At 34.5% G+C, this 12,648-nt stretch overlaps 1 protein-coding gene across 1 annotated transcript in view; it reads left to right on the forward strand.

The window, feature by feature from the left end:
- The window catches only part of CFAP69 (cilia and flagella associated protein 69), a 52,462-nt gene extending 42,960 nt beyond the window's left edge, over window positions 1-9,502 (forward strand). The window contains exons 17-23 of the mRNA XM_044245982.1: window positions 1,524-1,716; window positions 3,221-3,358; window positions 3,925-4,001; window positions 5,316-5,513; window positions 7,378-7,464; window positions 8,774-8,878; window positions 9,224-9,502. Of these exons, the coding sequence (XP_044101917.1) occupies window positions 1,524-1,716; window positions 3,221-3,358; window positions 3,925-4,001; window positions 5,316-5,513; window positions 7,378-7,464; window positions 8,774-8,878; window positions 9,224-9,394 (969 nt within the window). The 3' untranslated portion in view covers window positions 9,395-9,502. The remainder of the gene's footprint in view (window positions 1-1,523; window positions 1,717-3,220; window positions 3,359-3,924; window positions 4,002-5,315; window positions 5,514-7,377; window positions 7,465-8,773; window positions 8,879-9,223) is intronic.
- Window positions 9,503-12,648: the final 3,146 nt, after the last annotated feature.

Raw genomic sequence — 12,648 nt, forward strand, 5'->3', positions numbered from 1 at the left:
CTAGGAAATGGGGAGTTATATTAGACATGTATATACTAAATAATGAAGTTCTATGTGAATATTGAAGGTTATATAATAGACTTCAAAGACATTTCTCACTTGTGTTCACTCTCCTTCACCACTAGGGTTTCTCTGATGGAAAGGCATGAAGAAGACTGGTAGGAGAAGCCATATAGCGCAGTGGTTATGATCATAGGCTGCAATCAGTCTGACTGAGGCCTCCAGTACTTGTTAGCTGTGTAACTTGGACAAGTATTTAATAACATCTCTGTTACATGTTTCTTCATCTATCTAACAGAGATAACAATAGTATCTATCCCATGCTCTGTGGGAGAATTATATGAGTTATTATGTGTGCATGTGCACATATGCACATATAGATATACACATATACACTTACATACAGTATTTGGAATAGTTCCTGACACATATTTTTGCCATGTAAGTGTTTTCTATTTTTAATGAATATAAATATTAGATTGTGCTTAATGTGATTTAAACCAATCAAGTTAATTACAGATTACAAATATTCCTTAATGAAGTTTTTTTTATCAACTTCAACCCTTGAAATTTGCCTCCTTCTCCGGAAAGTGAAGTATAGGAATAAAGAACCCAACTGAGGGCTCTGTTTAATACAATCTGCTAAAATATTTATTCAGTATGCAATGATAATAATTGCTAATAATGTTAAATATTATTTAGAGCTTTCTATATGCCAGGCAGTCTTGTGTAATTCATGACAATAACTCTCTAAAGCACATAATAATATCCTTCATTTTATAATAGAGGAAACTGATAATGTTTGCTTAAATAACAGATTACATGTTTCCTGTGCTATATTCTGTTAACGGTATACTATGAGTTAATCAACAAAAACTATTTCAGACAAAAATTATTCCTGTGTGGAGACTATTACTCTGGATGGACTTTTCTATATGTAAATTTTGGTTTGCTGAAAGCTAGTAGCAAAACAAGGGAAATGTGCTTAATAATTTTTCTTAAATGCTTACTTTGCAAAATACAAAATTAAATTTCAAGTGGTTTATTTTCATATGTGACTGCCACTTGCAGTTACCATCAGTTATTTTCTTAGTCACAACAAGGTTATAGTTAATATGAGTCTTTACAAACCTTAATAAAGCATATAAATTGGAAAGATCCTATAATTAGAGTGAACAATGTCTGGTACTGTTTACCTTGCTCCACTTAAAATGAACATGTTCACTTACTTTTACAGTATCTCTTTTTCTGGACCTAACCAAATCAATTGCTTTTTTGGTCATGACATATATTTATGACTACCTCAGAATTATATTGAGTCTTTTTATTCTTTCTAATTCTTAAACATATTTTCAACAGGAGATTGTCCAGTCGTACTTAAGTAGAGTGTGAATTTTTTAAGGCCATAATTTAGAAGAAAGTTACTGGTTAATACAAGTGTTTCTTGGGGGATTTTTTATTTTGAAAGTAATAATTCTTAAAATTTATTACATCTCTTTTCCTTTTCCATTTCCTTGCAAAAGTTGAACCAAAAAAAATTCTGTAATCTAATACTTGGAATAATGGTTGAATTTTGTGATAATCCCAAAACCACGGCTCATGTCAATGCTTGGCGAGGGAAGAAGGACCAGACAGCTGCTAGTCTTTTAATTAAATTGTGGAGAAAGGAAGAAAAAGAACTGGGAGTAAAACGTGATAAACATGGGATGATCATTGGTAAGTGTATTTATAACTGTCAGTAGTAGCAATTAGATGCATACTTTAATTGAGATATAATTGACATATAACTTACACTAGTTTTAGGTGTACAACATAATGATTTGATATATGTACATTTTAAAAAGTGATTACCATAATAAATTTAATTAACATCCATCACTACACATAGTTACAATTTTTTGTTGTGATCTGACTTTTAAAATCTACTTTCTTAGCAACTTTCAAATATACAATAAGGTATTTGTTAACTGTAGTCACCACCCTGTTCATTACATCCTAGGAGTTATTCATTGTTTACTCATATTTTTAAAAAGAGATCTTTAAAAAATTTTTAGGGAAGTATGAGGACTTCCACCTCTTTGTTTAAAGTTCTTTTCACAAGAGTTTGTAGAACTTGCTATCAAATTCTGAATGAATGGAAGAAAACTAAGTAAATTAGTAGCAGGTTCATATTTTTATAGAATATTTTCAGGAAGTGATATTTGATTATATCATTCAACTCAAAAGAAAACAAAAACAAAAACAAAAAAAACCAACATCATGTCCTAAAGAGTTCCTTTGAGTTACTTGCTTTTACAAATAGATTCAGTAACATTTCATTTACCAGTTAAATTTGGGATGTAAATGGAGAGCCTGAAAACAATTTTTATAGCATTTTGTACATTTCTGTTGATTCATATTCATGAAGCAAGTTTACTTTTTATATAAAAGAAATTTTTTTTAAGATTTTATTTATTTATTTGAGAGAGAGAACAGGGGAGAGAGAGAGAGCACAACCAGGTGGAGGGATTAGGGAGAGGGAGAAACAGACTTACTGCTGAGCAGGGAACCCAATGGAGGGCTGGATCCCAGGACCCTGGGATCATGACCTGAGCCAAAGGCAGATGCTTGACCAACTGAGCTACCCAAGCACCCTAGAAGAAATTGTTTTCTAAATAAAAATAAATCAAATGTTGATAAATGTTAATTATCAGCAATCTACAATGCTAGGGTACATTTTCTAAGCCTCAAGTTTCTTTTCATCTAAACTGTTAATATTGTTAATTTTTTAATGAAAATACTTGCCCTTTAACTTGTGATGATTTCTATTTCAACCAATTTTTATTATTTCTGAGTTTTGATCTGTAACATCATAAAATTGTTTTCATATTTATAGTATAATATATAGAACCCAAAAGTGAAGGAGATTACATTTTTGTTAAACTGACATTATTCAATTTCTGGATCTCAAAATTAGAAAAGTTATTTACATAAGAGTTTCACTTTTTAAAAAGTTATTTTGTGAAATTTCTGTATTTTATGTATAATTAAAAAGTTTTGCCATAGAATGAGGAATAACTGACTGCTAATGCTTTCGAAAGAATAACCATATACAGTGCACTATTTTATTCAGTTATAAGACGTTTATATATCTTATGTCTGGACGAAAATTTCAAATTGAGATATTAATTTACTAATGTTTGTATCTGTCCTTTCTGTTTTCATGATATGCATTGATTAGATACAAAGAAACCTCTATTTACCAGTTTCCAAGAAGAGCAAAAAATCATGCCATTGCCTGCAAACTGCCCAACTCTTGCAGTTATGGATGTTGCTGAGAATATCAGAGCAAAAATTTATGCTGTGCTGGGCAAACTGGGTAAGAAGCTACTTGTCAAATTCTCAAGAGCCTCTGTTTTACTCAGTTTGCAAAGTGATTTTGCTTTGGAGTCTATTTTCAAACATGATGATCAAAATCCTTTTATACGGACAAGTGCATGTTCCATTGTTACCCAATGTCCATGGTACACCTTTATCAATTACACTTGATCTTAGCCAAAAGGCTGAGAAGCGATGACCCTTTATTAATTAAAATCAGAATCTCTGAGTGTGGGGCCCAGGCATCAGCATCTTTCAAAGCTCCCCAGGCAGTTCCAGGATTAAAGATGGTTAGTTTAGAGGATTAGGCTTAAACATTTGAATTGTGAAATACCTCAGTTTTTAAAATCCTTGCTGCCTTTTTTTTTCCCTTGCTTCCCATTAAGGAAAAAAGTTGTCAAACACTCTTCAGCAAGCCAGAAGCTCACAGAACTAACTTTCATAATCAAGATGAAATAAAAATTGTTGGCATTAGTTTTTATAGAATAAAAAAATATAGGCTTTTAAACAAGCCTTTGGAATCACTTGCTTTGTTACAGTAATTCTTTCTTTATAAACTTTGTTTAGATTTTGAAAATTTACCTGGCCTATCTGCTGAAGATTTTGTCACTCTTTGTATCATACACAGATACCTTGACTTTAAAGTGAGTACCTTCTTAATAATCTTATTAAACTCTAACATAACAAAAAAAAATCAATTGGGAAATAAAAGATGTATTCATAGTTGTAAGCAATCATCTGTGTACTGTATAGTTTTTATTTCCCATTTTGCATTTGGTACTAGTAGTTCAAGAACCTATAGTTGATTGGTATTTTCCATAGGATATGATTTCATCCAACTATTAGTTTATAAAAGAAGAGGGATGTTAGTGACAGAGCTATTCAGAAGCTTATTGGAATTTTTAAAATATAATTTCTTCTCTTTAGAGAGCATTAGGAATTATAGTTAAGTGAATTTTTCCTTATTAACATAAATTATTAATATTTATTAAAATTATTTTATCTTTAGTTTACATGGTGATCAAATATCAGGTAAAGGATATGAGGTTTCTCACCCTGTTGGTTATATTTTTATTGGCAAATAAATATTTGTATTTATTTTGTAAGTATTTTGAAGCAAAGTCTTTTTTAGTATTTTCTCCTCTACTAATATTAGTACTATGTATTTGAATGTTATAAATGATTAGGTCTCTATTTTCAAATGAAAAAAAAGCTCACTTTCATCCCAATCCTGGATATATAAATTCTTCTATAAAAATAAGCATACTCAAGCACATTAAGTTCACAAACAACCTAGAATATGAGATGGACCTGTCAGTATGATGAAACCATGGAGTTAAGAGCTTGAGATTCAGTTACTGTCTGAGCTAGAAGGTAAGGGGCAGAGGACAGGGCTCTGGAGCTCCAGTTATCCCCATGTTAATAGCCCTACAAGTTCACTTTGACCTAGCTTTGATTTATTTATTTTTTAAAAGCATTGCTATTCTTTTTTTCTGTTTTAAACTCCCATCCAATGTGGGGCTTGAACTCATGACCCCAAGATCAAGAGTCATATGCTATATGGACTGAGCCAGCCAGGCCTCCCTTGACCTAGCTATTAATACAGGGCTTTTGGGAGGAAGACATCAGTAGTTCAAAAGGATAAGACCATAGCAGCAGTTTCTTGCAGCTGTGAAAACAGTGTGACTCTAAAACAGGGCAGTGAAAATTGTAGTGAATTAGACTTAGGTAGTGGAGCCTCATCCACGAATACCTTATCATTGTAAAACATGGTAACTCAATTGTAACTTGTGCCCCAAATAATTCCCAATGCACTTATTCACAAGTAGGAAGATGGGAAAGGTGGTTCAGTAAGTGTTAACTTTGGAACAACCACCCAAATAAAGGATTACCCAAAATTATATCATTTATTTGTGGTTAAATTAACTTTTTTTTAACCTTAAACTTTGTTATAACAGATTGGAGAAATATGGAATGAAATATGTGAAGAAATAAAATTAGAAAAGTTAAGGCCAGTCAATACAGATAAAAAAATTTTGGAAGCTATTACAACAGCATCAGAAAATATTGGAAAGATGGTTGCTTCTCTTCAAAGTGAGATGATTGAAAGCCAAGCACACCAAGATGTGCAAAATGAACAAAAAGTATATACAAAAGTAAGTCACATATACCATTAAGGTAGGAAATAATAATTTCAATATACTAGTTTACCATCGGATATGTTTGTCTTACCTGTGAATGTTTCAGCACATGGAGTTATTTTGTAGTTTTTCTTACACTTATTTTCAGTGTTCTTGTGCAATTTTTAAAGAAACCATGAAATTAACAGCCCTGAGACGTAACTACTATATTCAGAACGGGTTTATGGCATAATGATTTGATTTCTATAGGCTTACATTTTTAAAAGTAAACATACGTGGGGTGCCTGGGTGGCTCAGTGGTTAAGCATCTGCCTTTGCCTCGGGTCATGATCCTGGGGTCCTAGGATCCAGCCCCGTGTCAGACTCCCTGTTCAGTGGGGAGCCTACTTTTCCCTCTCCTCCTCCTTTCTGCTCCTGCGTGCTCTCTCTCAAATAAATAAATAAAATCTTTTTAAAAAGTAAACAGGCACCTGAGACACATTTTTTGAAATGTCAGCGTTCTAAAAATTGTGGTCTAATTGTATACATTTAGCAAATTCTGACAGTATATCTCTATGATTTTATGTATAGCCTCCCTGAGAAAGTGCCCTCATCCCTCACTTTGTGATCTGTCCTTACTGGTATGCCAACCATAGGTATATTGATAAAAGCTTCACCCTCACTTCAGTGCCATGAAACTTACAATGAATATTCTATCTATAGATTCAGAGGTAAGCTGGTCTCTGATTTTAACTAATCAGAAAAAGCCTGCCAGGGAAATATAAGCCATTTTCCTAAGCTTTGTATTCAGTCAGAAACTGAACACAAAAGAAGTTTTTTGAGCAAATCGGTCTTTAAGTGGCTCTAGCTTGTCCCTCAAATACAAAGACAGTGCAGATTCCCCACTTCTGCTTGGTGGACTTCTGTGATTACAGTTAAATGCTTAAAACTCGTTAAGGTGATTTCCAAAGTGTTTTCAATTGCCTGATCTTGCACATAGCCTAGTAAATGTTTATATCTACAGCCTAGTAGGAATTCTATGTGTCATCTGTAAATTCTGCTCCATCTTAAACACCAATTTGCCTGAAAGTTTTATTTAAGAGTTTTTATTGCATAGATGATGTTATTTAAGTAATTTATTTGCTGTCAAGTGGGATAACCCTATTGGAAGTTGTGCTGAGTTCTGTTAACAGCAGAATGTCTGCTGTGGTGGATGAGCTATTGTTGATTTGATGGTTATTGCTGATTTGTTATGACTTTGACCCCACTAATTTTTAAGCAGTTGTTTAATTAAATACTTTGGGTTCATAATCCATATTTAATAACAGGTTATATACTAGCCAAGGGCATGTGTTCTCTGATTATATATTTAGTAAATAGCCTGGTGAGAACTACATAGTCTTCGCAGTTTGTTAGTGGTGACCTCCCTAGACTGTGTCACCACAACCGACTCAGCACTCTCACAAAACTACTTATCTTAAACGACTATAGTCAAAAATTAGTAATTTTACTGATATAACCTTCTATAAACTATTATCAGTGGTAGCAAGAATCTCTATATTTTCTCCTGTGAATTTGCTGTTGGGTCATTTATATAGCTTGTTCTGGATTATAATCTGTCTTCACAAGTGATAATCACATAAAGCAATCAGGCTTGCTGAGAATGATTATTGTTGTTTTTATGTTTTGTATTTTCATTACAACAGTTTTACATTACATGTCATGGAAGGCAGTTCAAATGTTAACCACATAATGAAGGAAGGATTTTACTCTAATCGTTTACCTAGTCAGTCCTAAAACATTGCCAAAATCTAGGTCTTCCTTCAAAATAAGGGCTTTAAAAAGCCCTTTGGTATCGTTTCATAGAAACTAGAACTCTTAATTATCTTTCTCATTTCAGATACAAGCCACACACAAACAAAGAGAATTGGCTAATAAATCATGGGAAAATTTCTTGGCCAGAACATCAAATGCTAAAACTTTAAAGGTAGGATTTTTAAAATATTGTGATATCCACAACAAATAGCCAATTCTGATAGGTAGACTTTTTCAGAAATAAATATTCATTCTTTTGCCTTTTCTGTTGACCTGTCTATAGAATACCAACATTGTTAGATCCTCATATGCTGTAAGATGATAACTATGCATTTTCGTAGTTTCAGAGGATGCTACTTTGAGATTTTTTTTTGCTCTAGCAGTGGGAAGCAAGGGTGGTGTTCCTGGCTTGCATAAAGGAGATGATCATTAGCCAGGAATAAGCGGGAGAAATATGCTCCTACTTTCCACTTTATATCATTGATCATTTCTGTACGAAGCAGAGTGAAGAACAGAAAAAACAACTGTCTGTGTTACCCTCTCCCCCAAGGGTATTTCCCCTCCATGACCACCAAAAGAAACATGATATTAACAATTAAATGAGAACTGGGGAAAAGTATCCCTTTGGGAAAAGATGATAAATTGCTTTAGGAATAAGCTGGAAACTAATCTAAAAATTATATAATGTTGATTGTTCACTTAAAATATGTGAGAAGCACCATTTATTTCCAAAACCTCATTGCTTTCCCCCACTTCTTCCACTAATACTTTGGATATTTTTTTATGTCATGTTACAGTTCTTTGGCTAGATATAAAACTGCTAAATGTTAAACTAGTCCATGAAAACAGTGAAACCACATTAAGGTAGCAAAACTAAAGTAAAGAACAAAAGCTCACTCGAGGTACTGTGTCTCCCCCTTCTCACTAAAAATTCTTCCCAACTCTACTTATGAAACATTCTCACTTTTAAGGAATAATTAATGAAAATCAGCCATTCCATGCAGATTATTTGTTATCTCAAATTTCACCTGCTCTAGTGCCTCAGCTCCTGAGTTTGAACAAAAGTGCAACAAATTATCCAATTTATATTACTCTGAAATAGTTAAGTGTTCTGAATTAGTATTTATGCAAAATATTTTGAAAATATGTATCACCTGAGGTAAATTTAGGAGTTTATTAAATTATGTGCTAAAATGAGATTTCCAGAAGACCTGCTTTATTCCTTGGTCATATATGACTGATAACTGGAACTCTCAGTAATTTTCTCAAGTGACTGGTGTCTTCTGCAATGTACAGAAGATGCAACTTATTAATAACTATCTTATTAGTCTGAGTAAGTACAGGTTCCACTGCTACTCAATAAATGGTTCAAGTAGAAATCAGGCACAATTAAATGTACTTCACATACTTCACTGCAAGTATGATAGTTAATGTTTTAGTAGCAATTAATATTACTTTCTTTCTAATTTAAAAATCTTCAGAAAGCAAAAAGACTTCAGGAAAAATCTATAGAATCCTCTAGATACAGTAAGCCTCCACCAAATGCAATATTTCACAGGACAGATATTAAAGGCCTTAACACAACGGTAAGTTTTTTTGTTGTTTTTGTTCATTTGTTTGTTTTGCTTCATAATTTTTCTTAGTGGTACTGTATTTAGTCTTCATAGGATGTTAGTTGTATGGGGGGGTTCCTCATATTTTTTCTTTTCTTTTTTTTTTTTTGATCAAATTTCATACACTTAAGGCATATTTATCTCCAAGATAAATTCATTGTTACCCAGTACTGGTTTAGACTCCATCAGCCCTGCAGGATTCCCAGGAAACAGCTACAAATTTGTATCTTTTCTAAAATCAGTGGAAGGATGAATGGGTTTTTCTCTTATTGAAAAATTTTGTAAATGAACTCTTACCTATACCTTTTACGTTGTCAGGTGCCTTCTGGTCGGGTAGTAACAGTGGAAAGCACTCCTGCCCGATTATTGGGAGGACCTCTGGCTGATACAGATATTGCTCTTAAAAAACTGCCTATTCGAGGAGGAGCCCTACAAAAGGTGAAAGCAGTGAAAACTGTGAATGAGTCAAAGAAGAGTGTTCCTACGTAAAATAATCTATGGAGATTTTGGAATAAAGTTTGCTTACAATTTTTTAGTTGAATATATCTTTATAAACATAAAGCAAATATTTTAGTAAAATACTATGAAAAAATAAAAGATAAGTACATATAATTTATTTGTATTGAAAATATCTACATATAGCACCAGAAGAGTTGTCATCAATTTCTTTCGAAAGATCACTAATTCTCTTTACTGAAATTATAAAATATATTGTGTCAGTTAAACTCCTTTGGTTGCATGTGAACTACTTCATCTGGTTTAAGCCAATAAAAACTTTTCCAGGCTCTGTAGCTACCAAATCTAGGAGTAATTAAGACTGCAGGCATTGTTGGATCTAGGACTGAAAGTATGTAAGATCTTCTCCTTACCTAGCAGTTCTCCCAAGTCGATACCCAGTAGAGAAGAATACATGCCAGTTTTTCAATAGTCTCTGCATCTACCTCTGCCTCTTGGGACCATTGATTGGCCACATGCCCACTCCTGAGCCATCTGCCATGACTTTGGCCAGATCTGAGTACCGCCTACTCCCAGAGCCAGAAGTAGGCCAACCCCAACCAAAATATATGGATGGAGTGGGGAATCAGGATATTTATATATGTATATATAAATACTGGGCAGCAAAAACATTTGCAACAAATTTGTTGGTCAAAGTAAAATAAGTTGGCTCTGTTATAAAAAGTAAATGTGAGTCATGAGCTAAACAAAAATTTAAAAAATATACAAAACAAATTCTAATGCTACTTTTCTTCTTTAATGGGAAAGGGAAGAGGAAAGTGAAGAAATATCTTCCTTCCTTTGGTGGTGAAAGTATTTTGCCAAAAAATAGGAGATTGATGCCTTAATGCTGGATGTAGAGCAAAGTGTCCCTTTATGGCATTAAGAGATTTCCATGGTCTGTCTCCATTCCCATGTCAACCCCACCCGGGAAGCCACAAAGTTAAGTTCATGTCCAAGACTGGGAGAGACAAGAACCTGTTTTCTTAAATAGGGAAATATACTGGAATCTGAGTCTAGATTCTAGGCCCATACGCACACTCAGCAGTGTCCTGGTAAATCTGTAACAATCTGCTCTTCAAGGGGAACAGGCCCTCATTTGTAGTGTTTGCCATTTGGATGGTGTAAATAATAGTCCCACTGTGGCCAATTACAAGCTACCAACATGATGCTACCAAATGCAAAGTTGGGAAAACATGCATCAAATCCACTTGTAAATAAGAGAGGGCTCTATTATCTCCATCATGCCCACCTTCTCCTACTTCCTCCTTCATCCTCCTCTTCTTCCCCCAACTCACATTCATCCAGTACTTTTCCATTGTCTCCATCTGTGAAGTTAGTGGAATCTGTAGTGAAGGGAGAAACTGCCAAATGTTGCTAATGTTCTAATTAGAATGAGTTGACAGTACACCATTAGCCAGCAGCTTCTCATCCTGGCCCAGCTGCGCATTCTCTTTGTGGCCTGCAGAAGTTGATAATGTACATCAGCTTATCAGGGAGCTTTGCCTCTCCTGAATCCTTTTCTCTATTATCACCACCAACAAGATAATAGAAGGCATAAATTGTTCCTCCTCTTCACAGGAAGCCCTAAGCACAAAGATTCCATCAAAGAGTAGTTCTTGGGACAAGAATGGGCATGGATAGGAATGTGCAATGATGATATGACCGTACGAAAATCACCAGATATACCTCAAGTATATCAGATACAGAATCAAGATGAAGTGTCCATAGCTAAGAACAGTAATCTCTGCCTCATATCGTAGACTAACAAGCTCCTTTCTCAGATGCTAAGCTCCCTAATGACAAGGTAGAAACCACATTTCATTCATCATCGAAACTAACATATCAGTAAATAAATTATTAAATGAGTATGATGGTGGCCTCAGCTCCTGGCAGCCTTTCCCTTGAGCTCTGCAAGTAGAACAGTCCTGAGCTATTATAGTAAAATACTATACAGGTAAGGCTAAACACAAACTTATTAAAGTAGTTCCAATGTATTTACTCTGTAACAGTGATATACTTCCCCTAAAATGATGAGACATAAATACTATTACATTAACCAATACTATTACATAACCAATGTGTAGAAATGGAATTGATATTACTTGGTTGAAGATAACTTTTTGTATGTAGTACAACTTGGTATCTCCAAACTGATTAGGACTGATGACAACCAAAATAATTTGTGATAGCTGTGGACCTTTCCCCCCCTGCTGTGTTGATCTTAACCCATCTGGAAGAGAAAAGCTAAAATAGGGCAGGTTGTTATCTAGCAGCGATTTAACAGCTGAAGGAATGTGGGTGGATGAAGCGTAGTGTTACTTAATTCAGACATTTAACTTTGGTAGATAGATGCGCATCAAGTTTGCATATTACAATTCTAGCCACCCTTGCAGTGAGCAAGTGAAGTCGGTCTTACAATGTCACTAACTGTAATGGGTCTCTGTTCTCCTCACATCCGGCGCTTCCACACTACTCCTGAGCCTACTTAGCCCACCCAGCCTGACTGAAAGGCAGACAATATATTTCCCTTCCATGAGTCAATTAAGAAAAAATTTCAAGATCTCAAACTGAAACTTCTGCTAATAAACTAAATGAAATGAGAGTCAAAAGAATAAAAATGGACTTTAATGAATACAGATGAAATGGTTTTGACACACTTCAGTAATGAGATGTTTACCACATGAGGGAGCTCATTCCTTGGTTAAACTGTTAGCCAATTTTTGCTTATATTGGATAAAAACCAGTGAATAACTCATTCATCTAATTCTCAGTCTGTTTTCTGGAGCACAAGGTACCTTTCATATCACAGGAAAAAAACTATCATGTTCAGCCTGAGTCTTCTCAGGTCAAATACCCAAATACCTAAATACTGTAATCATTCTTATTTAATTAATTAATGAGGCGCCTGGGTGGCTCAGTTGGTTAAGGAATTGCCTTCTGCTCAGGTCATGATCTCAGGGTCCTGGGATCCAGCCCCATGTCAGGCTCCTTACTCAGCAGGGAACCTGCTTCTCCCTCTCCCTTTTCCTGCTACACTGCCTGCTTGTGCGCTCTGCCAAATAAATAAAATTTTAAAAAAAAAACAACTAACTAACCTAATCACTCCAGACATTGTATCTGGCCACACCCTTTTGAAGTGCCGCAATTTGTTAATATTCCTCAATCTGTGACTAGACAAACTGAGCAGATTTCCAGTGTCGTAAGACCCATGAAGGATATAACGGAACTAGTCTTCCTCATTTTTA

The sequence above is a fragment of the Neovison vison genome, chromosome 4, assembly GCF_020171115.1.
Source record: "Neovison vison isolate M4711 chromosome 4, ASM_NN_V1, whole genome shotgun sequence".
NCBI lineage: Eukaryota > Metazoa > Chordata > Mammalia > Carnivora > Mustelidae > Neogale > Neogale vison.